This window comes from Canis aureus, chromosome 2, assembly GCF_053574225.1.
Source record: "Canis aureus isolate CA01 chromosome 2, VMU_Caureus_v.1.0, whole genome shotgun sequence".
NCBI classification, from domain to species: domain Eukaryota; kingdom Metazoa; phylum Chordata; class Mammalia; order Carnivora; family Canidae; genus Canis; species Canis aureus.
In genome coordinates this window covers 52,330,118-52,357,378 of record NC_135612.1, presented here as the reverse complement: position 1 = coordinate 52,357,378, position 27,261 = coordinate 52,330,118, and the positions used below count along the sequence as shown (strand labels likewise).

The window sequence follows — 27,261 nt, the reverse complement described above, 5'->3', positions numbered from 1 at the left end:
ACAGGGCTAGTTTATACATCCCCCCCACCTTCATTCCCTGTCCCCCACACCCCAGAACTCCCTGGGCTGGGCTTTTGTTCCCTCCGTTCCCAGGCAATGCAGCTGGTGCTGTGGGCTGGGGAGGGGGTGGAGGACGCAGAAAGCTTGTGGGAAGGAGCTGTCTCTTCATTCCAAAGGCGAGCATGGCTCCTCATGTCCCCTCCCCCCAGCATAATGCTTCCCCAATTCCCACACTGGTGTCTCAGCAAATAAGACTTTTTTTTTTTTCTGCAGTTTTCCACTTGCTCTTGATACCTACTTAAATGTGCATGCGTGGTTCCCGTAATCATTAGAGCCAGAGGGAACTGGAGCCGATTTGGTCATTTCTTGTTTTGAGTCCCAGGTATGTAGACAATCTCTTCCTCTCTGAGCCTGAGGACTTTGGGGCATCACCTCTCTAGCCTCTGAACTCCTGGAGATCTGTGCTGCTTTAAGAAACAGAAACCAGGATGGTCTCCAGCAAGCAGGGAGGGCAGAATTTGTGAGAACCCTAATATGGGGGCTGAGCCATCTGGTAAAGGGTGGGGCCTCCAAAAGAGAATATAGAGAAAAGGAAGGGACATGATACAGCTACTGTACGACAAACCCTGGGCCAGGTGCATTGTGCACATTTTATAATTGCAGTTCCCAAACCACATTGCAAGGAAAATAGCCATGAGCAATATCCAAGAGCACATTTTTTTTCAGGTGAGGAGAATGAAGCTCCTCAAGGTGACAGGATATGCCCAGGTGTCCAGCTAGTAGATGCTAGAGCTAAGGTCTGAACCAGATTTGCCTGGAGCTAACACTCATGCTTCAGCTGCTCCTCTGAAGAAAGAAAATGTAATGACAGGTGTGGACAGAAACTGTTGCCTTGGCATTTCTTTAACGCCGAGATCATCTGGTGATCAATAATCGCAGGCAGGTAAGATATAAACTGCTGATGGAATGTGCAAAGGTCCTGGTGTCCACTGCCTGGTTAGCAGGAACCAGTGGCTGTTATCTGTACAGTGTTCAACGTCCAAAAGGCATTTTTATGCACAACATCTTCTTGGACCCTTGGGATTCCTGGTCCCCCATGTGACAAAGGAGGAAGTAGAGGATCAGAGAAGCCAAGCAGCATGCCCAAAGTGACACAGTCCAATAGATTTTTTTTTTAAGATTCTATTTATTTATTCATGAGAGACACACAGAAAGAGGCAGAGACATAGGCAGAGGGAGAAGCAGGCTCCTTGTGGGGAGCCTGATATGGGACTCGATCCTAGGACCCCGGGGTCATGACCTGAGCCAAAGACAGACACTCAACCACTGAGCCACCCAGGTGGCACCAATAGTTTTTTTTATACTAAAGGGACAAATTAGTTCAGAGCTGAATCTGAAAGCCAGCTTCTGAGGGCAGATAAAGTTGTGATGCACCTTTGCTGAGAAGTAGGTGGAGAAAAGAGCACTATGGAAGGTGGTCAAGGAATAGTAGGAGCCTGGGAGCTGAACAGGTGAGGTGGCTGGGTTGGTGAGAAGGACTACAGGATGTGGTCGGGCCCAAGGAGGTAGGGAGCAGGGTTTGGCTTACTACGGGACAGTGGCCACAGTAATGGGGCTGCTGGATCCGGGCTCAGCCCCCAGTTTGGTGTGGAGAGCTTGTGAGAGCCCAGGTGGTCTGGCATTGCCTTTGAAACTACTGTTCCCAAACTTCTGACTTTGAGGCCAAAATTAAGAGCTACTAATCTATCTGTTCTCGAAGCCCCTTGATAATCGCCCTGCCAGTGGCAAGTTTATAGCAGCAAGTGTAACTCTGGAGTGATCAGCGCAAGGCACCCCATTTCTGCCCCAAACTTCTCTTAGGGACACACATGGGGTTTCAGGCAGCAAGAAGGTATGTTAAACCACCTCCAAAATATGTGATATTCACTCTTGTGTTGACATTGAGGTAGGCTCTGGGGAGAACAGAGGGAACAGCAAGGATAGGTCCTGGCCCTCTTGGTGCTTTATAGAATGACCCTGAACCCTCATTTACAGTGCGCTGAATGGTTTGAAAGTACAAGGGTTTGCTTAACAAATACATATATGTATATGTATTTGTATATGTGTGTATATATATGTATATTCTCAGTACTGTTAAAGAGGCTTACAAATCAGTGCATAAGACAAGGTCTTTGTCCTCATTAAACACATTTTAAAAGCCGGTAACAGGAAGAAATCCCTTTGGGAATCACAAAGTCACCCTGATGTCTCTGCCCCCCCATCTCAGCCCTCCAGCCCCCCACCTTGTCAATTTCAGTTCCTTCCTCTGCCAAATGAAGGCCATTGGTCTGGCTGCCCTCTGGTCAGTCAGTAAGTCAATAGCTGGGTATGGTACAGAGTGGGGTGCATGTAAGTTACTTTGGGAAGGTCTTGGAAGGGGCAAGAGGGATGTATTATGATGGAGGATGGGTGTGAGTGTGCAGTGCTTCCAGGCCACACACGCTCAGACTCTTCTGGTGCCTTCTGGGGGCTCGCCCCTTTGGCTCCCTAGAAGCCTGGTGATTCCTAACACCTAGATTTTATTCCTTGAATCCAGCTGCCTGCCCTTGACCCTGTTCTCTGCAGAACTTGCAGTGGACCTGGCTGGGAACCCACTGCTAGGCAGGACCAGGAAAAGTGTAGCACCGAGTTCCAGCCTGGCCCAGCTGTCCACAGTCAGTGGTGACTTAGCAGGGGTTACCCCCTGGGCAGACGGAAGCTAGCTACCCCCACCCCGAAAGGAGCAACAAGCTAGCAAGAGAACCAGGGAGGGCCCTTGGGGTTGCTTCTCAGCATCTGGCTTCTTGTTCCCCAGGCCTTCAGGCCTGGGATCTTCCCTGGCTGCTGGGAACATCCACGGGTGGAGGATTCACCCGACAGCCCTGCAGCTCAGCCTCACAAAGTCATTTGCTAGGAGGTGCTGCTTCCTGTGTGTGTGGGCCTAGTTTTTGGGTGGCAGTGTGTTTGGCTCTTGGTGGATAACTGGTTCTGGGGCTTCCCAGCCGAAGTAGTCAAAGCCTTCTGGGTACCTCAAAAGTGGAATGATGGAGTTAATACACACAGAGTGCTCGCTGCGTGTCAGGTACCATTTGAGGTGCTTCACTGTCTTATCTCACAACCACCTTGTGAGTTAGACCCCGCTGAGCTCCTGTTTTGCAGATGGGGAAACTGAGGCACAGAGCTTTAAGTGCCCTGCTCAGATTCGCTACTGAGTAGTGAATTCATCTCCATGGGTCTACTACTCGAAGCCATATTGTACCTCTTGTACCCGAGGTCACAGCACCTGTAGCGTGCATAACAAGGAGCCATACTTCACAGGGACCATTGACCATCCTGAATGCTTTACCAATGACCATAGTGGGGAAGGCTCAGAAAACTGTGCTTTGCAAGCATCAGGAGGAGACTCAGGCTACTTTGCTGATGAGAGGTGGGCAGCCTCCTGACTGGCTTATAGACTAGACTTTTCCCTGGGGTTCTAGGTGGTAGCACGGGTGGTGCTGAGGATGGATGCTTCAGGGAGATTGGTTTTCTTATTTCAAACTGAAAGCTATCCGAGGAGTAAAGCTATATGCAGACAGATTGGGTAGTCTTGGGTGTATGAGCCTCCTGTCCCTGCAGGTGTTCAAGCAGGGATAGACACCTGGGGGTGTCATTGAGGGGATGTGTGTATCAGGTGGGGTCAGGAGTCTTTGGGATTGAGATTCCTTTCTAGCCCAGAGAATCTATGAATTTCTAATCCAGGGTAAGCAGAATAAGCAGAGGCATCACTGGTGAGGACCCCCAAGCTCCCCTCAGACACTCTCACCAGGGCAGCACAGGGGAATCTAGGTAACCCTCAGAAAATCTGTAATGGACAAGGATGAGAGACAAGGGGCTCTGTCCCCTCTGGCAGGCAGCTCCAGCCTCCTGGCAGGTGCATGCCCAAAATCTTGGGACTTGAGCCAGGGTCCTGAGCTGGGACCTTCCGTCCTTAGATTTTTCTGCTTCCTTTGACACCTTGGTCTCAATTGTCCCTCTTCATAGGAGGGCTTTCCCTCTCCATGTGTGGTCACAACTCCCTCATGGGCTCCTGTTCTTCTGGATACATGTTCCCAGCCTTCAGCCATGCCTTCCCTCCACCCCCACCTTGAGTTCAGGCCACCCAGGAAACAGGCTCCTCTCTCCCACACAAATTCAAGTCTGGCAGCTCCAATAGCTCTTTGCAACAGCAGGGGCCCTGGGGCACAGTTTTCCCTTTGTCTCCTCTTGTGCTTCCCGGGTTATCTTCAGTACCATGGCTGGCCTCTTTCGCAGCTCTGAGTTGGGGCAGCAGGACTCCTTTCTGCTCAGACTAGAAAATCTGGCAGCACAGCTCCTGGATTGAGGCTGACACCATAGCAGTAGGGCATGGTCGGTGAATCCAAAATGCCTGAGGTCTGGCTTGCACCCCTGTAACATGGCCACTCCCTAAGAGTGTGGGCTTATTAAAAAAGCTGATGTGGCTGGGTTAGAAAGGCAGACCCATGAACAGCAGGCCCGTGGAGGTCTGAAGTGGAGAGAGGTGCTGGGAGGATGACTCCTGGGTTGGCTGCTTGTTTGTATGCTCCCTGAGTCTCCACTTCCTTCCTCCTTTCCTAGATGGCAAGGAATTTTGGCTTTGGGGATGCCTTATAAACAGGAAAAAGAAATCTCAGGTGCTCACATAGCTAGAGTGTGAGGCATGTTTGGTTTCTCTTTGGTCAGGAAGGTTGGACCAGTGGGTTCTGGGAGCCAGCCCCCATTCTGGCCTGTCTGATGGGAGACCACATCCAAATCTTGGGTTCCCATCTTCTCCAAACCCTTGGTACCAGCAGGCAGCTGCTCAGATATAAAGGGTTTCTAAAACTTTACTTTCTGTTCAAAAAACTTTGCCCACTCCTGCCTCTGATTGATGATCCCTAAGTGTCTTCATTTCTTTTTTTTCTTTTTGAAAAGATTTTCTTTATTTATTCATGAGAGAGACAGAGAGAGAGAGAGAGAGAGAGAGAGAGAGAGAGAGAGAGATACAGGCAGAAGGAGAAGCAGGCTCCCTGCAGGGAGCCTGATGTGGGACTCGATCCCAGGACTCTTGGATCATGCCCTGAGCTGAAGGTAGATGCTCAACTGCTGAGCCACCCAGGCGTCCATAAGTGTCTTCATTTCTAAGACTGCAGCTGGCAGCAGGATATGGGAGGGATTATCCCCATTGGCAGGATGCTGAGCTGGGTCCTGATCTCTCAGGACTCAGTGATGGCCGCAGACTGGGAATCCTTACGGGTCAGGCATTATTCCTTGTCAATCATGACATTCTTACCAAGGAAACAAGAGACCCCACATGCCCTGGACCCCTACTGACCAAGAGGAGGGCGTGTACAATGGACACTTTCTCTGTCTTCCTCCACTGAATCTCTAGGGTTAAGACATATGGAAGCAAGAGTGTACTTTTCTGGGTGGGGTGAGCACCTTCTTGAGTTTATAGTGAAACTTACGCAAGCCTGTTTTTAACAAGGTGGTTGCTCCTGAAACACCCACTTTTTCCTCCCCTGGCTGAATAATATTCTGAGGATCCACAACATGGATCCCTCTTCTTTTCTAAGTCTCTCCAGCCCAGGTCCATATAGAGCCGGAGAATGTTCAAGCTAGAAGGGACTTTGGGAGTCATCTTTGTACTTCTCGAACTACGGTGTACTTATGAATCACCTGGGGAACTTGTTAAAACATATTCTGGTTTAGTAGGTCTGGGGTGAGGCCTCCAATCCCGCATGTGAACAAGCCTCCTGGTGATGTGGATGCTACTGGTCGGAGGGCCTCACTTTGGATACTGAGGTCCAACCTAGTCCTTCTATAGACATGAAAGCTGAGGCCCAGAGGCTTATGTGATTTGCCTGGGGTCAGAACTAGAACTCTGCTCTCTCTACTCCTAGTCTATTATCCGCTGTGAAAAGGGCCTCCCTCTTTTTAAACTGCCACTTCCTGCTCAGGCCCAGAGCTCTAGCATAAACATAACATCCCATCTTAATCCCATTTTACTGTTAGGATGAAAGGCTTCTTGTTCCATCAGGGCCCCCTTGCCTCACTGGGTACATTTTTTTTTTTTTTTTTTATCATCTCTAAAGGGGTTTTCAGAGTTTTTAAAAATTTGCTCTTAGGGACACCTCCCCTTCTCTGCTGGAAATGTTAAAAATCATTTCTCTCTCTCCTTGCAAAAGTGTGCTGGGCATCGTTTAGATACAACTATTTTAGTTCTAGGCTGGAGAAGTGCTGCTGGGCCCAATCCATTTGGCACTCCCTGCTTTTTGGAATCTCCCCTGGAGGGGTCTGAGAAAGGTTCTGTGTGTGTCTCTACTGCCACCGCCACCTGCCACTTCCTGAGAGAGGCCACCCATAGACTCCGCCTCAGGTTCCCAGGCTCTCAAGTAGGTATTCCCGGGCCTCTCTCAGAGTGGCACTCCAAGGGCAGGGAACTTCCCAGGGGACCAAGGGTATCAGGGTTGGCCTGGGGCCAGTAGGAACTGGTTTGCCAGACTAAGGAGGTCTCCACTCTCTGTCCCCTCCTGCTGGTGGGAGGGCAAAATGCCAGCCTGGCGACAAGGCCATAATGGCAACGAGGGGGTGAAAGTCTCACCGAGGCCAAGGGGAAGGCGACCGTAAGGGGAAGTCGGGAAAACTGCCTTTTATAGACATGTTCCTTTCTTTCCTTTTTTTTTTTTCTTCCTTCTAAGTTTACTCACAGCGACAGTGCCACTCGCAGGCGCCTGGTCTGTCTGTGGTTGCGCCTGGGGTGGGCGGGTGGCACCCGCATACCCCTTCCCCCATCTTGCCTGCAAGTTGCATGACCTGCATCGGAATCCATAGGGGGGCGGGGGAGAGGCCTTTCAGATGCTGGATGCGGTTGAATTCAGCGTCTTCGCTTCCTCGCCTGCCCTCATCCCAGATCGGGGAGGAGAGCCCAGCTTTCTTCTGCGTGTGAATGCCGTAGTGTGTCTGCCTGCTAGGACTGCCCTAACCCTTTCTTTTCCTTTCTGACAGCGAATGCTCTGGTTTTCTCCGCAAACAGCTCACATTTGGCATTTGGGCGTCTTATTAAAAAAAAAAAAAAAAAAAAACAACCCAAAACAAAACCAACCAACCAAAATCCTACCAAGGCAAAGAGCGGGGACCTTCTCTTCTCCCGACGGGATGTGAGCTCGCGTCGAAGGCTGCACCTGCTTTGCGCCCCTACCAGGAAGGGGTGCTTGTGTGGGAGGGAAGGAGGGAGGTTCTGCGCCCCCGAATCCGGAGAAAGCAGCCCGCCCGCCCCCTCACCGGGCAGCCGGAGCCGCGCACCCGCGAGCCGAGCCCGAGAAGCCGGCCTCTGACGGTGCTGGCCTGCTTGCCAAAAAATGCCCCTTGCATCTCAATTTCCCGGCCGCGTCCTTCCTGCAAGCACAGCTCGCCCGGGGCCACCTCGATGCCCCTCGGCTCCCCAGCGCAGCCCTCTCGGCGCTGCTTCCTGCCCGCCCCGCTCCCCGCCTGCCGGAGGCTGACCGCGCAGAGCCCGCCGCCGAGAGGGCGCGGGGGGCGCGGGGCGCGGGGCGCGGGGCGCGGGGGGCGCCCACCCGGCCGTGCCCCGCGGTCCCCTCCCAGCCGAGCCCAGCTCCCGGACTCGCGGTCACGGAAAGGAGAGTCATTTAGACGGAGGACCGCGCGTCCGCGGCCCCGGGTCCCTGGCTCCGGGCGCCTCTCTGCGGCGCGGGTGCGCTCCCGCAGCCCCGGTCGGCCGTCCCCGTCCCCGACCCCGTCCCCGTCCCCGTCCCCGAGCCCGGCCCCCTCCCCCCGGGCCCGGGAGCACTCCCGGTCACCTCGGCCGCATCCATCTCCCTCGCTCTCGCGGTCCGGATTGCAGCAAAACACCGGGCAGCGCGAGGGCCAAAAAGTGGGGAGGAGAGCGCCTCTCGGCGTCGCGCGGCCCGCTCGCCAACTCCCCCCCCCAGCCCAGACCCTCCCGAGCCCGACTGCAACTTTTTCCCTTCCGCCTCGGTTTCCCCTGGGCTGCGGCTTGCGGGCGCCGGGCCGCGGGGCGTGGAGCGGGCGGGCGCGCGGCTGCGGGTGGCGGTGCGGGCGAGAGCCGCGAGCCGGCGAGCGGGCGGGCGGGTGGGTGGGGAGGGAGGAGGGGAGGGAGGACGGGCGGGGAGCGAGTGGGGTGCGGGGAAGGGGAGGGGGAGGCAGGGCGGGGGGAGATTCCGCTCGCCTGCCGCTCCCAGCCGGGGCGGGGGGAGGAGGCCGCGAGGAGGGAGGGGAGGAGGGAGGGGAGCGGGAGGGAGGGAGGGAGCGAGCCGAGGAAGACGCTCCGATAACCCGTGCGTTTCGTAAGGCTCTGAGCACTTGTACATTTCTGCAGGCGCGCGGCGAGCCATTCGCGGCGGCTGCGGCAGCTCCGACTGCATCTCCCCCTCCTCCTCCTCCTCCTCCTCCTCCTCCTCCTCCTCCTCCCCCCGGGCTCCGGGTGTGTGCATGTGTGAGTGCGTGAGCGTGTGTGTTTTGCAGGTGTGTCCGTTTTAATTCTGCCCAGTAGGTGGGACTTGGTGACTTTAGCACCATATTTTCCTTTTCCCTTCCCCCCCCTTTTTCTTTTTTGCCTCCCCACCGTCTGTTGCAACCCTGCAAAGTCTCGGAGTCGGAGAGCGCGGCTCGCGTCCCGAGCCCCCGGAGCGGCGTGCCGGCGAGCGCCGAGCCGGCCACCATGCCAGGCAGACCGCGCCACTAGGCGCTCCCCGCGGCTCCCACCCGGCGGCGGCGGCGGCGGCGGCGGCGGCGGCGGCGGCGGCCGCGATGGTTTCAGACGCTGAAGGATTTTGCATCTGATCGCACGGCGTTTCAAAGGCAGAGGCCCCCCCTCCCCCTTCCCCCCTCCCTCGCCGTCTTTGTTTCCTTCCCCCCCAGCTCTCCCCACTCCCCCCACCCCACCCCCCTCTCCTCTCCTCCTCCTCTTTTTTAGAAGCCACGATCGGAGATGGATGTCTCTCTTTGCCCAGCCAAGTGTAGTTTCTGGCGGATTTTCTTGCTGGGAAGCGTCTGGCTGGACTATGTGGGCTCCGTGCTGGCTTGCCCTGCAAATTGTGTCTGCAGCAAGACTGAGATCAATTGCCGGCGGCCGGACGATGGGAACCTCTTCCCCCTCCTGGAAGGGCAGGATTCAGGGAACAGCAACGGGAACGCCAGCATCAACATCACGGACATCTCCAGGAATATCACTTCCATGTAAGTCGGCGGCCGCTCCCCAGCCCGCCTCCCCTCTGGTTCCGCGGCTCCCGCCGCCCGCCGCCCGCCGCCCGTTCCCCCTGCCCGCGGGGCGCGCGTCAGGCTCGCCGTGGCTCGGGAGATGCTCTCGGGCTGCGCAGCCCAGGTGACCCGGCCCCGGCAGGCGGGAGTCGGCGCCGCGCGGGGGCCGGCCCGCGGAGGGGACCCCGGCCGGCCCGGGGCGCGCAGGGCCCTGCTCCCGCGCCCGCCCCCCGCCCCCACCCCCACCCCCACCCCCACCCGCCGGGGCTCCTCGCCCGGGGCGCGAGCCGGGTTCTTTGCCCCCCGCGGAATAGCAACAGTTTGGCCACGCGCAAGTGGCGTAAAGTAGACGAGGTTCGATTCCCGGCGGCGGCAGTGACAGCGACCGCGGCGGCGCGAGCCCGGGGGGGAAGGTGCCGGGGGCTGCTCGCCTCCCAGCCCAGGTCTTTTAACTGTTTCCTCTTGGAAACAAACACGCTGACAAGTAAACAAGTTGGGAGCTGGCTGCTCGCGGGGAGACTTTGGACATGTCGAGGCCGTCATGGACGCCTGCCTCTTCCCTTCCTCTCTCGCCCGCCCTCTCCAGCCCCATTTTGGGCATTTCCGAGACACCCCCCTCGCCTCTCCCACCCTCAGCTGCATCTGGGCGCCCACGGATCCCGTCCTTGTGAGCTTTGATAACTGCGCCCGTGATTCCGAGGCAGGATGGAGAAGGGAGCCAAGGGGGGTGGTGGCCGGTGTGGTGTGGGGAGGGGGGTTATGTGATCTTGGAGGTTCTTTTTTTTTTTTTTTTTTTTTTTTTGGGAAAATCCAACTCTGACCGGCGTTTGCTCGGTTCTGCCCCGTCCGAGTGAGCCCCGTGGTGGCCTGCATTCCCTGCCTCCCGTTGGGTAGGGATCGGCGACAGAAGCCCCATGGTCCTGGGGGAGAGAGGAGCTCAGAGTCCAGGGAAGATGCCTATCTTTTCGAAAATTCTACTGACCTGGAGGCCAGGTGCCCCCGGCTCCCCCGGCTCCCCCATTCTGACATCCAGAGAAGGGTGTGGACAGTACTCTGGTTGTTCAAGGGATTCCTTTTTTATCCCCCTCCCAAGGTCCACACCCCTTGGGGACCCTCACAGTGGATAGGATGCCCGGAGGGATGTGTGCTCAAGTCCTGGCGGGGGTCTCTTGGAGGAAGGCGTCTGGGCCGACACAAGCCCAGCCGAATCTGCCTTTGGCGCTCCTCTGCCAGGCGGCAGCCCTCCCTTTGCCTCAGCTATGGGGCGGCCAGGCTCTCGAAGCCCGCCAGCCCTGTTGGCTTAATGGAGAGAGTGCTTACAGCTAACAGTTTGAGGAAGTGTACAGACAGGAGATGTCTCCGACTCCCGGCCCTGGAGGCCAGCTTGACCCATATCTGGGCTTTGCCATTCACCTCCTCACTATCTTCAGCTGGTGGGCCTGACGTGACCAGATGAACAGCCCAAGGGGGGAGCCAGAGGTTGGTGGGGGGGAGCTAGATGGACCCAACTCGGCCTCTCCAGCTCTGTAGGCTACAGCATTCCGGCACCCCAGTGTGGGGATGGGGGGAAGAGGGTCCTGAGCATGATCCTCAGGGAAACTCTTGCTTGGAAGTGCACCTCAGGGCTGTGTGTGTGCAGGAGGGTGGGGTGCGGAGGAGAGAGAGCCTAATAGTAGGTCCAGGGGCTCAGGAGCTGGATCTAGGGATATTCAGGGGGATTGGTGGGCTAAAGGTTTCAGAGAAGGTTGCTGGTGTGGCTCTCTGGGAGCTGGTGAGCCTCATGCAGCTAGTTCTCCGCTCCAAGGATGTGTATCTGTCGGAAGCCAGTGGGAGGCAGGGGTGGCCACAATCACGTAGGCTCCTGTAGTCAGGCAGAGGTGTCGCTCCTCTGAAAATGATGCTTGGGGAAGCGGTTTCATTGGGGGAGTTGGGCTGCTCTTTCCAGGCAAAGGGTCCGAGATGGAGGTGCTGGGAAGGTGGGTGATGGGAGAGGATGGTGCGGCCTCTTGTCCCCTTTGCCATTGGAGGACCCCAGTGGGACGTATTGGAGGACAGTGGGCAGGGAGTGGATTGGGAGACTGTGTGCTCCCGTCCGCGTTTCAGGACTGAGGCTCTTTGGCAAGCAGGCAGGACTTCTTTCCTTTAATCCACCCCAATGCCTAAGAACCAGGGAACTGGATTCCCACAGGAGCTGCATGGATTGGCAGGTGGGGGAGGAGGGTCAGAAGTCATGGGTCTGATGACCCTTCCTCACCCCATCTTCTCCCCAGTGCCCTGTTAGATCTATGGCTGGTATTGACTGAACTCTGGGAAGGGCCCAGCCTTTGGCCCAGAGGCAGAGGACTGTGGGGAGAAGGAGGGGCATCATGCTCATCCTGGGAAGCAGATGTCACCCATTCCTATTCTAGTCAAGGCAATGGAAGCTTAGGGTGGCAAAGTAACTTTTCTTGGGGCACGTAGCCCCAGGGGTGAGCTAGGCTTAGGTCCTGGTCTGTGTAACACCAAGGCCCGGCCCCCATTCTGCTGGGATGCCTGTGGAAGCAGGCTGGCAAGAGGCCTGGAGGGCAGGCAGAGGCTCTCCAGGCAGGGGAGGAGGCCTGCCTTCGGCATGACTTGGGAAGGGGACTTGAGTTGCAGCTTAGACTTTGCAGGACGAAATAATTCATTCTTCAGATTTCTGATGCTATCAGAGATAGGGAGTTAGGGGGTCCTCCAGCCTTCCATCAGCCTGGAGCTCTTGCTGGCGCATGCCTTAAGGGTACAGCTTGGGCAGACTCTTGGGAAGAGGCTGGGGTGAAGCTGCATTTCTATCAGGCCTAGGTAAGGGAACTGAGGGGGGCGGTACTCCACAGATGCATCCTCTTTTGTGGAGCTAGAGAACCTGAGGTCCCTCCCTGGCTGATGGACAAGAGATTCCCAGTGGTCCTCCTCTCAGAGTCGTGTGCGATGTGGCCCTTGGGTGCCCATCGGAGGCTGGCCGAGGGCTGGGGCTTCCTCACCACTATCAGGAGGGAATCAGCTGCAAGGCATCGGGGCAGAAGTATGGGTTTCCCCTCATCCCCTCCTAAAGGGCTCTCCCTCTTGGCCTCTTTTTGTTCAGGAGGCCAGTTCCTTTGCCACTGGAGCTCATGGCACACAGTAACCTTACCTAGAAGGGTCCGCACGCTGCCGCGCCCAACCAGGCTCTGACGTCACAAAGGCAGAGGGCGGTGGCTGGGAGTTGGATCCACTGTCTAGGTCAAACCTGCCCCAGGGTCAGAATGGTGCATCCTTTGACTGTCAGAAGTTCCAGGGGGAGGAGATGGCTCTTGGGGCCCAATGTTCCTGGGGCTGGCTAGCCAAAGGCTTTCGAAGACCATTGAGCTCTTGGCTGGGACTCTGAGCCTCCCGCTGGGTCTCTGCAGGAGCCATCACAGGATTCCTGGTGTTCATAGCTATCTGGTCCCTTTTGGTCCCCTGTATTCCCTGCAGGCCCTCGCCTGGCTGGGTGAGGGGTCATTTGGGCTTTGGCTGCTGTATTGGTTCCTTGATTCTCAGCCTTTCTAAGGATCAAGGGGAGAGCCAGCCTTGACAATTACCCATGGGAGCTGGGATGCAGGCAGGAGTGTGAGCCAGGCCCCAAGGGCATCATGGAGCTCAGCCAGGCCCTGAGACTAGGCCTGAGGGAGGTAGGCTGAGATAGGAGGCCTTTGTGTGAGATTCAGAAGGGGGAGTGTTTGCAGGCCTGGGAGATAGGGCACTTCCAGGATGAAAGCTGGGGACCCAGGGCTCTAGAGGCCCTGGGATTTTGCCTGGAGACCAGGCCCTTCCCTGGATCCAGAGTCCTCAACCCCCACAAGCCCAGATCAATCTTCCCAGGCGCAAGTTGGAGCTCTGAGCGTCATGTCTGCAGCTCCAGGGCATGTGAGCACATGGCAGTTTGGGGTAAAAACAGCCCAACCTGGCCCTGGCTTTGAGAGTGCTTGGGCACTGGTCCCTGGAGGGCTGATCCTGGAGTCTGGGAAGGCAGCTCAGGGTCCTGCAAGGGGCCGACCACCCTCCTGCCTGGCTGAAGTGGAGCATGCTGCAGTGATGAAGGGAGGAGCCTGATGCCGGCTCCCTTGGGATGCTCTCTGGCCTTGTCCTGCCTGTACCTGCCTGCCTCCTCCTCCTCGGACTGTAGGGGTGGACTAGGTCCTAACCCCAGCTGGCTCTTGGGTGAGCGTGTGGCTGGACTGTGACCTTCCCTTGGGATGACCTTTGCCCTTACTGTGGCATCTCTGCTGCCACTGGGCCCCATTCAGTGGCTTATACTGGGATCACCCACACTGTCTCTGTTCTTCCTTAGGAGCCTGTAGTCGACCACAGGGAGAGTAGGAATAGAGAAAGGGATGAGACACATGAGTGCCTCCCTGGTGCTGCCGCTAACCCGCTGTGGGCTGTAGGAGGGGACTGTAGGCTTTCTGAGCCTGTAACTCAACAATGAATTGAAGCCATGGGGCAGTGTCCCTTCCAGCTTGGACCTATGCCATCCCAGGGTGCAGGGAGCACCCCATGGAGGCAATGTGAGGCCACTTCTAAGGGCACCGTCTTTGGGATTGGTGCTGACTCTTGTGATGTCACCAGGAGGAGGGCACAGGTACTCCCTCTCTGGCCATTAGCCACTGGCCATTTTCTTCTTCATGCCTTTCCTTCCCACCTCTTTGGAACTCTGGGTCACCCAGAAAGTGCCATGCAGTCTGGAGTCAACTGCCCTGACCAAATGCCACACTTAGGATTGCACTAGGACCTGCAGCCTGTCAGAGCTGGACACCCAGCTTTATGTGGCTCTCCATTCTCCAGCCTACGCTCAAGGCAGCGAGGAGATGTCTCCCAAAGCTTCCACTCATTGCTGCAGCAGGGAGCTCCACCGGATGTGAGAGGAACATGTTAGAACTTCCATTTCAAGTTATTCTTGTCTAGGAAAGGGAATATTGAATATTTAGCATATGGATTGAAGATATACAAGCATATAACTTAAGAAATAGGAGTGTTCAGGGGTTACAAGATAAAATTTTTATTGCTCAAGCAGGCATAGTCATAAAGGCTCGGTGCCCACTGTTGTTGTGATTGGAAGGGCTTGAGTTTGGGAGGGAAATGTGTTGTGGTAGAAGAGGTGACCCTAATGCCTTGGGTCTGTTCCACTCAGTGCCCAGTGGAGGGGTTGATTGACAGGCATGGAGAGCCGGGAAAATGAGAGGAGGAATCTGGCTGGATAGTGTAGGGGAATCTCAGCACTGGACCATGATTCCCAAAGGCCCCCTAGACCCCAAGGGCCAGGCCAGTTCTCAAAAGACTATCTCCTAGTACCCCTCAGGTCCTACTTTTTGTTTCTGTCTAGCAAATTCTTTACCTCCTGAATACCCCAAGCATTTTTCATGCTTTCCAGTTTACAGAGGTTGGGTTTATTTTTGCCTAAAATACTTGAAGTGTTTAGGCAGGGATTATTTGTCCTGTTTTACTGACTATCAAGAAAAGGGTTGAGTTGCATATCTCCCAAAAAGAAAGCTCTAGAAGAGTCCTGTGGCTCCCTCTGTGGTGTTTCTCTCATGGCTTCTGTGGTTCCATGGACTATTCTCTGGCTGTGGTCCTTTAGCTAGATATCTTTATGGCTTCATTTTCATCCAGAAAGTTCTTTTTCTCCCAAGGGGTGGCATTATGGGCATGGTCCATGTGTGAGGAATTGGAGGATGGCTGAGAGTCCTGGCAGTTGGGTCTAAGTGTGGCCTGAGTGGTGGCTGGACTTGATCCCTCAGATCTGGTGGTATCCACCTGAGGCATCAGCTCAAGTCATCTGTCATCTATCCCCTAGCTGCCTCCACTTTGGGAAACTCAACTCCTCTTTGATGGGTTGCATCTCCAAGGATGAGGACTCCAGTGAGGCCAGAACAGAAGCTCAGTGCCCAGTGGAGCCCTGGGAAGGCCCACAGGGATCCTCAGTTTTCTGCCTTCATCCCATGTGCAGGGCTCAGCAGAGCTCAGGGCTACGAGGCACCCCTGCAAGTGTCCCCTCCCTCATGCTCCACACGGGAGGCGCTGTAAGAGGCCCAGACCAGGGTGATGACTTGCCTGGGGCCCGAGTATTGCTAGAAGGCCTAGGTGCTAGCACCCTTTCCTGCTCTGGCCTGGCGCCTATCCTGGGCACTCTGTCAAAGCCAGAGCCCTGCCCACGACTGTGTCTCCCGCTGGGGCAATGTTTCCAAATCTGGGGTCCCCAGAGGCAACAACTATGCGAGACTGGCAGCCCCAGGGCTCCTTGCAGCCTGCAGCCCACGCCAATTAGAGATCCACTCAGTGAGGCTTTCTGCTCTGCTCTGTTTACAGGCAGGACTGGGGAGGCTGCGGGCTCAGCTGGCTTGGGAGCCCATTGTTTCTCTCCAGCCTCACCTCTGCCTCCCAGCCCCCCATATTTGCTTTGTCTGATCAACAGGGTCCTCAGTCTGGGTGGTGGAGATTCAGGCAGGATTCCTTTCTCAGAATCATCAAGCATGGAGAGGAACATGGCAACTGGGTTTCCCCAGTGGATCCTCTGGGCCTGGCCTCTCCCTAGCCACCAGCTAGCTCTTACTGAGTACCTCCTCTCTTCTAGACACTGCGACAAGCACTTGAGAGGTAATATTTTATTATGACTTCACACCAATCCTTTCAGAGTAGTACTATTAATGAATTAATTAACATGAGTTCCATTTTACAGATCGGGTAGGAGTCCAGATACAGAATTTGACTTGTTTAATTTCACACAGAGCCATCTGACATTTCACATGAAGCTTTATTGCCTGGACTCTTGCTCTCTTCTTAGACATGCTAATATATACTGGTGGACACACATGTACGCAGTCACTCATGAATATGTGACCATCATAATCAATCAATTAAAAAGGTTGACGTGAGGGCAGCCCTGGTGGCTCAGTGGTTGAGCGCTGCCTTCAGCTCAGGGCCTGATCCTGGAGACCCGGGATCGAGTCCTGCGTCAGGCTCCCTGCATGGAGCCTGCTTCTCCCTCTGCCTGTGTCTCTGCCTCTCTCTCTCTCTGTGTCTCTCATGAATAAATAAATAAAATTAAAAAAAAAAAAAAGGTAGACGTGAAAGCCTAGAAGGGTCCTTTATTTTGTCACATATCAGTTCTCTGGGTGAGGTTTGCCCAGGCTGGGGTTGGAGGGGAAGGCAGATGGGATGGTGGGTATGATGCTGGCCTGGCATTCTGGAGTATTGAATATTTGGGGATGCTTTGAGGCTCCCCTCCTGACTTGTTCCCAACAGGAGCCTCCCCCGAGGCCATGTCTCAGCCAAGCCCTCTTCCCAGGCCCCCTTGACCACCCCCTGGTGTCTTGGCCTTTGGTTAGGCCAACTACCCCAGGAGACCAGGTGCCAGCTGAGGCTGGCGGGGATTCAGGAAGCTGGCAGCTGGGTCCTCACCAGCTCCGCTCTGGGCTGAGGGGCGGTCAGCAGGACCATGTCCCTGTCCTGAGAGGCCTTAAATCAGAGAGTGGAGGGCTGGATGGCTTCTCCCAGGTAGAGCTGTGGGGTTTCAGGACGGTTGGTGGATGAAGAATAGCAGGGAGGTGTCTGGAGTGCTGAGCAGCTAGAGCTGGAAGCTGGTGTTCAGAGAATCTTCCCTGACTTCTAATTCTTCCTGGCTCTTCTCTTGCCTCCTCCTCAGATGAGCAGGCTCTCCTCTCCTCCACCCTTCCTTTTGCCTCAGCTCTGCCCCATTGCTCATGGAAGCTCCGTCTGCCTCTGCACAGGGTTGAGCTGGGAGCATGGGGGGTGGCCACAGCTGTCCTCCCGGAAAGAGATGGAACAGCCACCCGTGGCTGAGACGGTGGGGCAAAGATTTGTGGAAACACCCCACCTTTGCTGCTGCTTGGCTGCATGAGCTCACGGCGTCCTCGGACCTCTCTGGACTCACTTTTCCCTTCTGGGAGCTGGGTCACCTCTGGGAGTTGACACCTGTCTCCCTTACGGGGTCCCTGTGAAGATCAGTGTGGTGACATGTTCGATGGGCTGTCTAAATAGCAGGGTGCTGTGTTGATGTTTCCGTTTCTAGACATCTGGGAGTGTTTCTGAATTAGGGAGGAGATCAAGACTTTGAAATGTCAATCATCTGATCTGGAAAGGGGCTCGGATATAATTGGGGTCCAGCCCAGTTCTACCACGGAGGAGCGGAGGGCTCAAGAGGGTGGATGGGCTTGACTCAGTCACCCAGCTTGTCCTGGCCCGGGGCCCTGCCTCCCCAGCTGGTGTGCTTTCCTTCCCCACCCTCTGCTGGCGGCTGCTGTGGGGCTGAGGGGTTTGGGCTCTTCCAGAGGCAGGGAAAGGAGCTCCTGGTTTCCTGCAAAGAGCGAGAGCGCTAAGGGAGCAATCTTAGGTTCGCAGAGCCAATCCGGCCACCTCCCACAGTAAACGGGGCCCTGAGTGCGCGCTGGGGGGTGTCTTTGCACACGCACAAGTGCATCTCTTCTGTGTGCTGTGCACATCACGTCTGAGGTCTTGGTAAACAAGCCCTAAAGCCTTTGGCTCGCTGCCCACCAAGTTCGTCTGCATGTCGACCCCCCCGTGGCCACCAGAGGGCAGTGCGGCGCACGAGACGTTCGCAGGCTGCTGTTTGCCTTCCACAGCCTGCGCCTGGGAGGTGGCACTAACCTGGCGAGATGTGCATGGGCAGGCCTGGCTTTCAGAGCCTTTTCTTGAGCCAGGGATGAGCAGGGAGGTCAGCTGCACCCTGGGCGGGGCCCCTCTGTGCAGAGCTGGTCCTGCCTTTATCACAGCTGCGGTCCAGCCACAGATACGGACCCGAGCTTCCCAGGAGGTGGCTGGGAGGCTGCTCTGGGCACGCCGAGGGCAGTGCTGTCCTTCCCCTCTGGTTGCTGCAGCAGCAGCAGCAGCAGCAGCAGGGGTCAGCACCCCTGCACGGGGGGCAGGGGGGGAACTGGGGAAGAATGAATGGCACATAGCGCCTGCCCAGGCAGATCTTGATGTGGACACAGAGAAGTTGATAGGCAGTTACACTGTGGGGTTGGTGTCACAGAATAATTGAGCTTTATGAACTCCCTCAGGCCACGTGATAGACTGGCCCAAGTGTGGGGACATCTCCCACTTCTCCCTCCCTCCCCTCATGCCAAGTTTAGGAATCACTTAGACACCAGGTAGCTGCTCAGTAAATACCAGGTCCTGATATTTACCAGATGTGAGAGCGTGGTGCTGTCTTTCAGGCTCTCCAGACCTTGTCTGTCCTCAGAGATACCCATCTAAATTGGTGGGTAGGAGAGTGCCTTGCAAATTAGGGTCGAAGGCCCTGTCTGGACCAGCTAGTTTGGACTGTTTCCTCTCTGTGAATACTTTGGCTCTTTTTCATCTGTTCCAGGCGGTCTCGCATTTGAGCGGGTGCTGTCTTGTTCCACACGCTCGTTGGTCCATAAATGAGCCCTGTCCTGCTAATGTGGTTGTCAGCTTTGGAGATGGAATCTTCGTTTTTGTTTTTGGTTTTTTTTTAGTATCATTTTTGAGATTTTATTTATTTATGAGAGAGAGAGAGAGAGAGAGAGAACACAAGCACACACGTGCACATGCATGCAGAAACAGGGGGCAGAGAGAGAGGGAGAAGCGGACACCCTCTTGAACAGGGAGCCTGATACCGGACTTGATCCCAAGACTCCAGGATTATGACCTGAGCTGAAGGCAGTTAACTGACTGAGCCACCCAGGTCTTCTGCTTTTGTGGTGGGTGCTGGGCTCTTGGAGCCTGGTCCTATGACTCTGTCCCATGGGCTGTCCCATGGCTGCCAGACCCAGGGCTGTAGGTGGGACGCTCTCTGTTGTGGTCAGTGTTGTTGTTGTTGTTGTTGTTATTGTTGTTGTTGTTCTTCTTCTTCAGATTTTATTCATTATTTGAGAGAGAGAGAAGAGCAGGAGGGTCAGAGGGAGAGAGAATCTGAAGCAGACTCCATGCTGAGTGCAGAGCCTGATGCAGGGCTCAATCCCATGACTGTGAGATCACCACCTGGGTTGAAACCTGGTCAGACACTTACCTGACTACACCCCCTAGGTTCACCCTTCCACTTGTTTCTGACACTTTTTTGAGGCTGAAGAGCAGGGATGAAGCTAAATTGTATGACCCTCCAGCTGGACTGGAGGGCATTTGCATATATGACCTTGCTTTTGGGTGGCACCTGCTCAGTGAAGCTTGGAGATCACAACTCTGCCTCTTACCAGCTCTGTGACCTGGGGCTGGCTACTCTTTAGATGTTGTTTTTCATCTGAAAAATGGAGGCCATGGTAATAATGCAGGGTTTTGGCAGATTTCATGAGAGAGAGAGAGAAAGTGTATGCGTTCTCTCCTTCTCGTTTTCTTCCTATACTCTGGAACTTTCTCCTCACAGGCATAGATACTTTCTGCGGCTCTCATCTGTTCATCCTGCTTTCAGTCTTTCCTCCTTCCAGGTCATCAGACTCACCCTGACAGATTAAGCTTCTAATCCAGAGCCTTCTGTTGGAACAATTCTGGTGCCCAAGATTTTCAATTGATCTTTTGTCTGAGAGGCAGTTCTGTGTCATAGGGAGAATAGTGGCTTCTTTGGCCAGATAGTCTTCAGTTTAAATGCTGACTCTGCCCCTGTGTGAGCTCACCCAAGTTACTTTACTTCTCTGAGCCTCGTTTTTTTTTTTTTTTTTTTTTCTGAAAAATCAGGCTAAACATATCCATGTTTGTAGAGTAGTTGCCAGGATTAAATGAGATTATACTAAGCGCCTGGCATATGATGAGTACACAGAGGCCAAATTGGCAGGTGGTGCGATGGGAGTCTTGCAGAGGTGATGGGCAGTGACATTTCAGGGTCCTTGAAGCATGGGGTTGGAGGAAATTACATGAGGGGAGCCAGAACCTGGCCAAAGCTAAAGGAAACAGTAGAAAGATGAAGATGGTATGTATTTGGGAAAAACAAACAAACCCCGAAATGGCTAAGGCACATATCTACCAAAAGAACAGGGAGATAGTTATGGTTCCCACTGATAGACTCAGTTGGGATACCAAGTGGCAGAGGGTCCCGGGCACTCTGGACTTGGGAAATTTCTCTGCAGACTAATTCACCAGACCCTTGCACCCATGTGGTCTTGCTGCTATTCCTGCCCTAAGTAGCTTCCCTTCACTGGATGATCCCATTCCAGGCTCCCTTAATTGACTAAGCCTGACAGCTACAGATGGGACTCTGGGTCCAGCCCTGGGAGAAAGAATTGAGGAATCCAGTGGGAAGGAGGTGACCTCTGAGTCCTCCAATCCACCCTCAAGGGCCTTCCATCCACATTCATTCCAGTTCCATGTTCAGCCACAAGAGGGCACTAGACCATGATGTCTGCAGGGAGGGAGGTGCTATTTCGCTTGCCCTGTTGGGATTGTGCCTTTGATCAAAGCTGCATGTGGCTTTCTCCCAGGTGCCAGCATCTCTGAGGGCCATGGCAAAAATAATTTGATTTAATTAGAGCCCATAGTTCGGAGTCTGATATCTCAAGGGAGGCTGAATTGTGGCATGGAAAGGTCATACATAGAATTTGGCATCAAACTCAAGTTCCAGTCCTTGCCCTTCCCCTTGCTTGTTTCTTTTGAACTTGAGTCAGTTACTTCATTTCTCTGGGTCTCATTTTCTTCCCCTGCAAAGTAAGGTGTTACTGGGAGGTGTTACTGTAAGGATTAAATTACATGATGTGTGGAAAGTGGCTGGAACATGATGGGTACTCCATGATTGGCCATCAGTCTCTTTCCGGAAGAAGGAAGAAGTTGGGACACAGTGCAGGAGTTATTTGTGGGATCTTGTTGACTTGATGGAGTCCTTTGACCCGCCCATGAGTGCTGGATGGTTCCAGTTCGCTTGGGGGGGGGGGAGGCAACAATGACACCCAGTGGCTGCAGTGGAGAACAGCAGTGTGTTCAGCTGGGGTAGGGTGGCAGTAGTGGGCATTGTGGGTGAGTTGGTGGGTGCTGTTGGGGCTCATGAGATTGAAACTGCATCATGGGAGATGGGCTTCAGCGGTGGGGGGGTCTGTCAACTGAATTTCTCTTCTTCACATGCAAGCGGTTAGAGATGATTCTCTAAGGTCTTGAGTGTGATGATAGCCATTGGGAATGCATGTTGTCTGGGCCAGTGGTGTGAGGTTACGTATTACAGCGCATGTGTGTCCAGCTGAGTAGCTTTATCATAGCCAACCAATCCTGCTGTCTAACAACCAGACTCTTTCTGATGTTTCCTGGGTGCTACTCTTTGGGAGATGCTTTCACCCCCTGGCTGTCTGGTTGGCCTCAGACCTCTGAGTCTCAGTATATATACCTGGAAAATGACAAGGGGAGGCGCCATTGGGCTGGCTGAGTGAGAGGCTTTGGCAGCTTGGATCTGAGTGTCCGGGATTATTTCCTGCCCTTTGATCTGCATATGCTTGTTGGAGGTGCCTAGGATCATGGGGGAAGGGGGGTTCGTGGTAAGTGCTAAGCATCAGTCTTCACTGGTGCAGACATGCCAGGCAGTTTGGAGAAGGAAGGAACCTTCCCGGGGCAGAGGCATGTTTCTGAGGCTGAACTCGAAGTGTCTTTTGCTCCTCACCTTGTGTAGCCTCTCCCTTAACACACCTGTGATTCGGGAGGGGAGCCTTGGCAGACATGCCAGGCTCAGGAAGTTATTTAGTATCAGCTTTGCTCCAGATTGTGTTTCTGACTGCTTGCCACCTCTTAAGTGGCAGCCATTTTAACAAATGTGGCGATAAGACACCAAGTGGGAAATAACATGAGAAGTGGGGGGGGGTAGGGGTGTGGAGGAGGGGTATAGTCCTCCTCCCTTCCCTTGGCAGAAACCTTGTCTTTGAGGCAATTGGAGGTAGAGAAAGGGGCCCATTGGGGCCCCTGGCAGTGAGTTTGAGGCGAGAGGAAGGGCCTGTGGCCTCAGCTTTCCCTCCTCCCTGGGGGGGCCTTGTGTCCTGCGGGGCAGTGGCTGTTGTCCCTAGGGAGAGAAGGCCTGTACTCCAATTTCCTAAAAAAAATTTATTTATTCCTGAGAGACTCACAGAGAGAGGCAGGGACATAGGCAGAGGGAGAAGGAGGCTCCCTGCGGGGAACCCCATGTGGGACTCCATCCCAGGAGCCCCGGATCACTCCCTGAGCCAGAGGCAAATGCTCAACCACTGAGCCACCCAGTACTCCACTTTTCTAAGGACTGTCTTCCCAGTGCATAAGAGACCACTGATGGCCAGTGTCGGGGTGTGTTTAGCCCACTCGGGGGCTGAGCTGCATCTGCACTGGGGCGTTGGGGCGCCCGACTGTGTGGCCACCTGCTCGCCTCCTGCCCGGCCCATCCGGCACCAGGACTACGGGGGAGGGACGGGCAGAGGCGTGCGCCCTAGGCCAGCCTGGCCGCTCCTGCTGCCCGAGTCGGGAGATGGGGGAGCCCCCCCTTTCTGCTTAGCTCCAGGCTCCAGCCATGTGCCAGGCACAGCACTGAGTCCTGGGACACCCCGCGGAGAAAATAAGGGGCCCGGCCCTTCTCTCTTGGACTTCCAGTTGATTCGGGGTGGCGAGCCCTAACTAAAGCAGCCACAGCATAAAGGCCAGTCTCCGGAGAAGCAGGAGCAGAATTCCAGAAAACACGTGGGATGTAAAGTTTAAAGAAAACTGTTCATCGGTGAAAACGTGGGTTTCTCTGCGGGGGAGAGGGCGCACTTGCTTTTAAGTGGAGATTTAAGAATTCGGGGTTCACCTGTCTTCGGGTCCATCCGACGTTGGCAGCAGGGGAGTTACATTCAGAGCCGAGGCTCTGGCTGCGAGGTTGAGCCCGTGGCCTTGCTGTCGTCCACAAGACGCCCCGTGGTTTTTAGGGGAAGCCGCCTGGACCTTATCCTGGGATCTACTCCGGGCTGTAGGGGAGCTGCGCCAGGTGTGCCAGCGGTGCAGCCGGATTCCCTCCAGCAGCCCCCTCCACCAGGCCAAGTTGCAGGGAGAAGGTCCCCTCGGAGGGTGATCTGGGGGTCAGCCTTTCTCCTCGTTGTGGTGTGTGGAGGAGAGCCAGGGCCGGGTGAATGCCCAGCTGGGACACAGAGACTGGCTCCTGTGCTACGGCGGGGTCAGCCTCAGCTTCCTTCTCCCAGGACCCGGTCCCCACTCTGCCCTGCTGCTGCCGAACCTGCCCTGGGTCCTGGTGGGGCAGTGCCTCGGGGTCCGTGGAGGAGGCAGCAGTGTGCAAAGCATGATCTTATTCCTTCCTGAACCTTGTTCAGGTTTCATTGTCCAGAGTCACTTCCCTCATTGTCCACGCAAATGACTGGTTCTCCTCCCTGCCTCCCCGCCCCACCCGCCCCCATCCTGGGGTGTGAGCTGTGTCCCACCAGGTGACCTGCTGCCCTACCTACCTGCCTCCTTTCTGCTGGTCACTCACTCAGGGCTGTTGTGGTCTGGATTCTGGTCAGGTGTGCTCTGGCCTTGAGGCTCCACCCCATTACCTTTCCTGGTGTCTGTCCTCACCTGCCCAGGTGTGTCGCTGGACAGAAGAGGGTGGCACGGCCAGGGTCTTAGTCTGGCTGAGACCCTTGCATTCCATCCACATGCCCTAGAAGGCATCAGACTCCTTCATCCGTTTGTTTCTCCCCTGTGCCATGAGCTTCAGCAGGCAGGGATGGGGTTTTCTTCGGCTGTGTGACCCCCCAGTAGCCAGGATCTAGCAGGTGCTCAGTCAAGACCCATTGAACAGGATGGGTGCGTTTCTTGCAGAATCTCTCACAGATCCCAGCCTGGTGACAGTGCACAGGCCTCTGCCCAGAGCGCTGGGCACATCCTCCTCCTCTGTATCTCTGTGGGCCTCGGGCTTTGCCCTCAGCAGAGCAGCCTGTTGGAGGTGTCTCCTAGGGAAACCAGAACTCATCCCGGTGAGAGCCAACCCTTGCGGTGACTGCTCCAGTGACTCTTCTGGGGACAGGCTTATTTTATCCCTGTGTCATTCCTGGCACAGCCCCCTGAGGCAGGTACTATTATCAGCCTCGTTCTAGGAAGGCAAAGGAAAACTGTGCCCAGGGAGGCTTATGGAACTTGTCCTTGGTAAGTTGTTTGGCTAGTAAGTGGCAGAGCTGGGGTTTGAACTTACCCCAGAGTCCCTGACATGCCCCCCAGGTTATCACTGCTCTCTCCTTCCTGCCAGCCCCTATTCACCTTAGTTCTGGGCCCCGCCAGAGCCCTGAAGCTCCCGGACACCTCTTGGCCGGTAGGACACAGTACTGTGCTCTTCTGTGTTCCCTGAAGGGGTCTCTGAGACCCAGCTGAGTTGAGATTCCTGAATTTTGTGGGCACAGGTGTTTTCAGCCACATCTCAGAGAATGTCCTCTGAGTAAGGGCCCTGGGGCAGAATAGAGGGACCTCTGGGGTCCTGTCACTGCCACCAACTTACTGGGTGAGTCTGGGTAAGGCACTGGCCATTGCTAGAACTCCATTTTCTTCTACTTAAAACCAGGGATCCTGGGACGCCTGGGTGGCTCAGTGGTTGAGTGGCTGCTGCCTTCTGCTCAGGGTGTGATTCCCAGGTCCCGGGATCGAGTCCCACATCAGGCTCCCTGTGAGGAGCCTGCTTCTCCTTCTGCCTGTGTTGCTGCCTCTCTCTGTGTGTCTCTCGTGAATAAATAAATAAATCTTTAAAAAAAAAAAACTCCACAAAAAACCAGGGATCCTGAATGGTTGACCTTCAGGCCCTTTCTGGCCCTGACCTCTCCTATTTTGAACAAGGTGGTTGGGGACAGGGTAGAAGGTTGGAGTGGGTTGAAGCTGCAGAAGGATTCGCCAGGAGTGGCCTGGTGTGTGTGGGAGGGCTGTGGGTACAGCTCCCCGGGGTTCTCACCTGTGCATGCATCCCTGTCCCCAGGAGGGCTTGCTAAAGTACAGACTGCTGGGCTCCACCCCAGAATTTCTGCTTCTCATTGGTGGAGGGCCCTGAGGACTTCCTTTCTAGTGAGTACCCCGGTGATGCGAATGCTGCTGGCCCCGGGACCACACTTTGATAATGACAGCTGCATCGATGGTTTTCAGGGTGTACTCTTTGGGGATCAGAGCCGGTATGGTATCCCACATATGCTTTTGGTGAATTTTCCCAGGTTGTGAAAAGTTTGAATACCCCCATTCTAGAAGCACACTAACCCGCTCCCAAGCCCATTTTGACAGGGCACGTGCTAGTGCCGGCTTCCCTCTCCATGCTCCTTTCATGTCTTCTCTCTGCACACCAAATATGGGGCCTGGCTCCATGCTGACCCCGGCCCCCACCCTCACCTTTTCCTACAGGACTTGACCAGAACGTTCTCTGATGCACATAATTCAGTATGTAGTTGAGAAGTGAAAGCACAGTTATGCTTTTCACGGTTCTCTTCTAGACTCCCAGTTGATTTTTTAGAACTATTTGGGAGGCAGGAAAGTAATTCTATAATTGCAGCTCGAGAACTTTGGTTGGGTCTGAGTTGCTCCCAGGGTAAAGTTCAGACTCCTGTGTTCATGTTCGGGCTGCAGCGTCTCACCTCATTATCTTGTACCCCCCACCAGCACCCTGTCCCAGCCACACTGATCTGTGTATTCCCCAAACATCCCCAGGCATTTCCCACTCCTGGTCTTTTGGTCAGGCTGCCTCTCCTGCCTGGAAGACCTCTGGCCTTCATTCTGATCACCTGAGCCCTACCTGTCACTCAGGTCCCAGTTTTGGGATGTTCTTTGCTGTCCAGACCTGTGTTTATTGATTGATCTAGCTTTCCAGCCTCTGCAGCACACAGAGCAGCTACTGTCAGTTGAGCATTTTCTCTGGGTTGGGCAGTTTATGTGGCATTTCAGCCATATGGGCACGGGGAGTTGCTCTCATACCACAGATGAGGAAATTGAGACCAGACAAAGCAAGAGCTTGCCCTAAGGCCACACACGTGAATGGCTTGGTTAGGAGTCAAACCCAAGGTCACTTCAGATCCCCCGTTCTTGCATTCACCGCAGCCACATGTGCAAGAGCAAACGATTGGGCACAAGCTCGCTTGTCATGGGGAGAAGAGGAGATGAGGAACTGGGCTCCGTTGCTATGATGATATGATGGGGTGCTATATAGCAATCACAGTGAAAATCTTGTTCTCTGTATGGTGACGTGGCTGTGTTTGAAAACATAATGCTGGTGAAAAAAAAAAAAACCCGCGAAACAAGTTGCAGAATGATATACCATACATGTAATTTAAGAAAGATGGTGATCAATATAGCATATTGTTTATGAACACAGATATGTAGTAAGAAGATAAAATTGTGACTGGCTACAAACCAATGTCATGATCGCCTTGGTTCCAGGGGGAGAGGGAGAGGAAGCAGGGGGCTGTTAACTTTACCTGTGATGTTTGCCTTCTCTCTCTTTTTGAGATGAACGTATGACAACATGATAATATGCATTAAGTCCAAGTGATGGGTAAATATGGTGTTCAATATGTGGTGATCCTTTGTTTCCTCTTTTTTTAAAAAATATTTTATTTACTTATTCATGATAAACACAGAGAGAGAGGCAGAGACATAGGCAGAGGGAGAAGCAGGCTCCCTGCAGGGAGCCCAGTGTGGGACTCGATCCCAGGATCTGGGATCATGACCTGAGCCCAAGGCAAATGCTCAACCACTGAGCCACCCAGGTGCCCCTGTTTCTTCTTCATTAAGATAACACTTTAGAAATTGCAAGCAATGAGAAGATGATCATACCTAACAGATTTTTCATTTAAAATAAAGACAACATTCAGTCACTGTGTTTGTTTGCTAAGGCTGTCCTAGAAAAATACCATAAATGGGGTATTTAACTTGAACCACAAAAATTTGTTTTCCTACAGTTCTGGAGTTGTCTGGAAGTCCAAGATCAAGGTGTCGGCAGGGTGGGTTTGTCCTGAAACCTCCCTCCTTGGCCTGTAGATGGTTGTCTTCCTTCTTGTATCTGCACATGGTCTTCCCTCTGTGTGT

The 27,261-nt window shown here is 54.6% G+C and overlaps 1 protein-coding gene across 4 annotated transcripts in view; it reads left to right on the top strand.

Moving 5' to 3' along the window:
• Positions 1-8,795: 8,795 nt before the first annotated feature.
• The window catches only part of NTRK3 (neurotrophic receptor tyrosine kinase 3), a 384,145-nt gene continuing 365,679 nt past the window's right edge, over positions 8,796-27,261 (top strand). For 2 of the 4 annotated variants that reach the window (XM_077871684.1, XM_077871673.1), the window contains exons 1-2: positions 8,796-8,877; positions 8,993-9,255. In XM_077871684.1, coding sequence (XP_077727810.1) covers positions 9,008-9,255 — 248 coding nt within the window. In that variant the 5' untranslated portion in view covers positions 8,796-8,877; positions 8,993-9,007. The remainder of the gene's footprint in view (positions 8,878-8,992; positions 9,256-27,261) is intronic. The other 2 variants (XM_077871708.1, XM_077871700.1) reach the window with 2 other exon arrangements.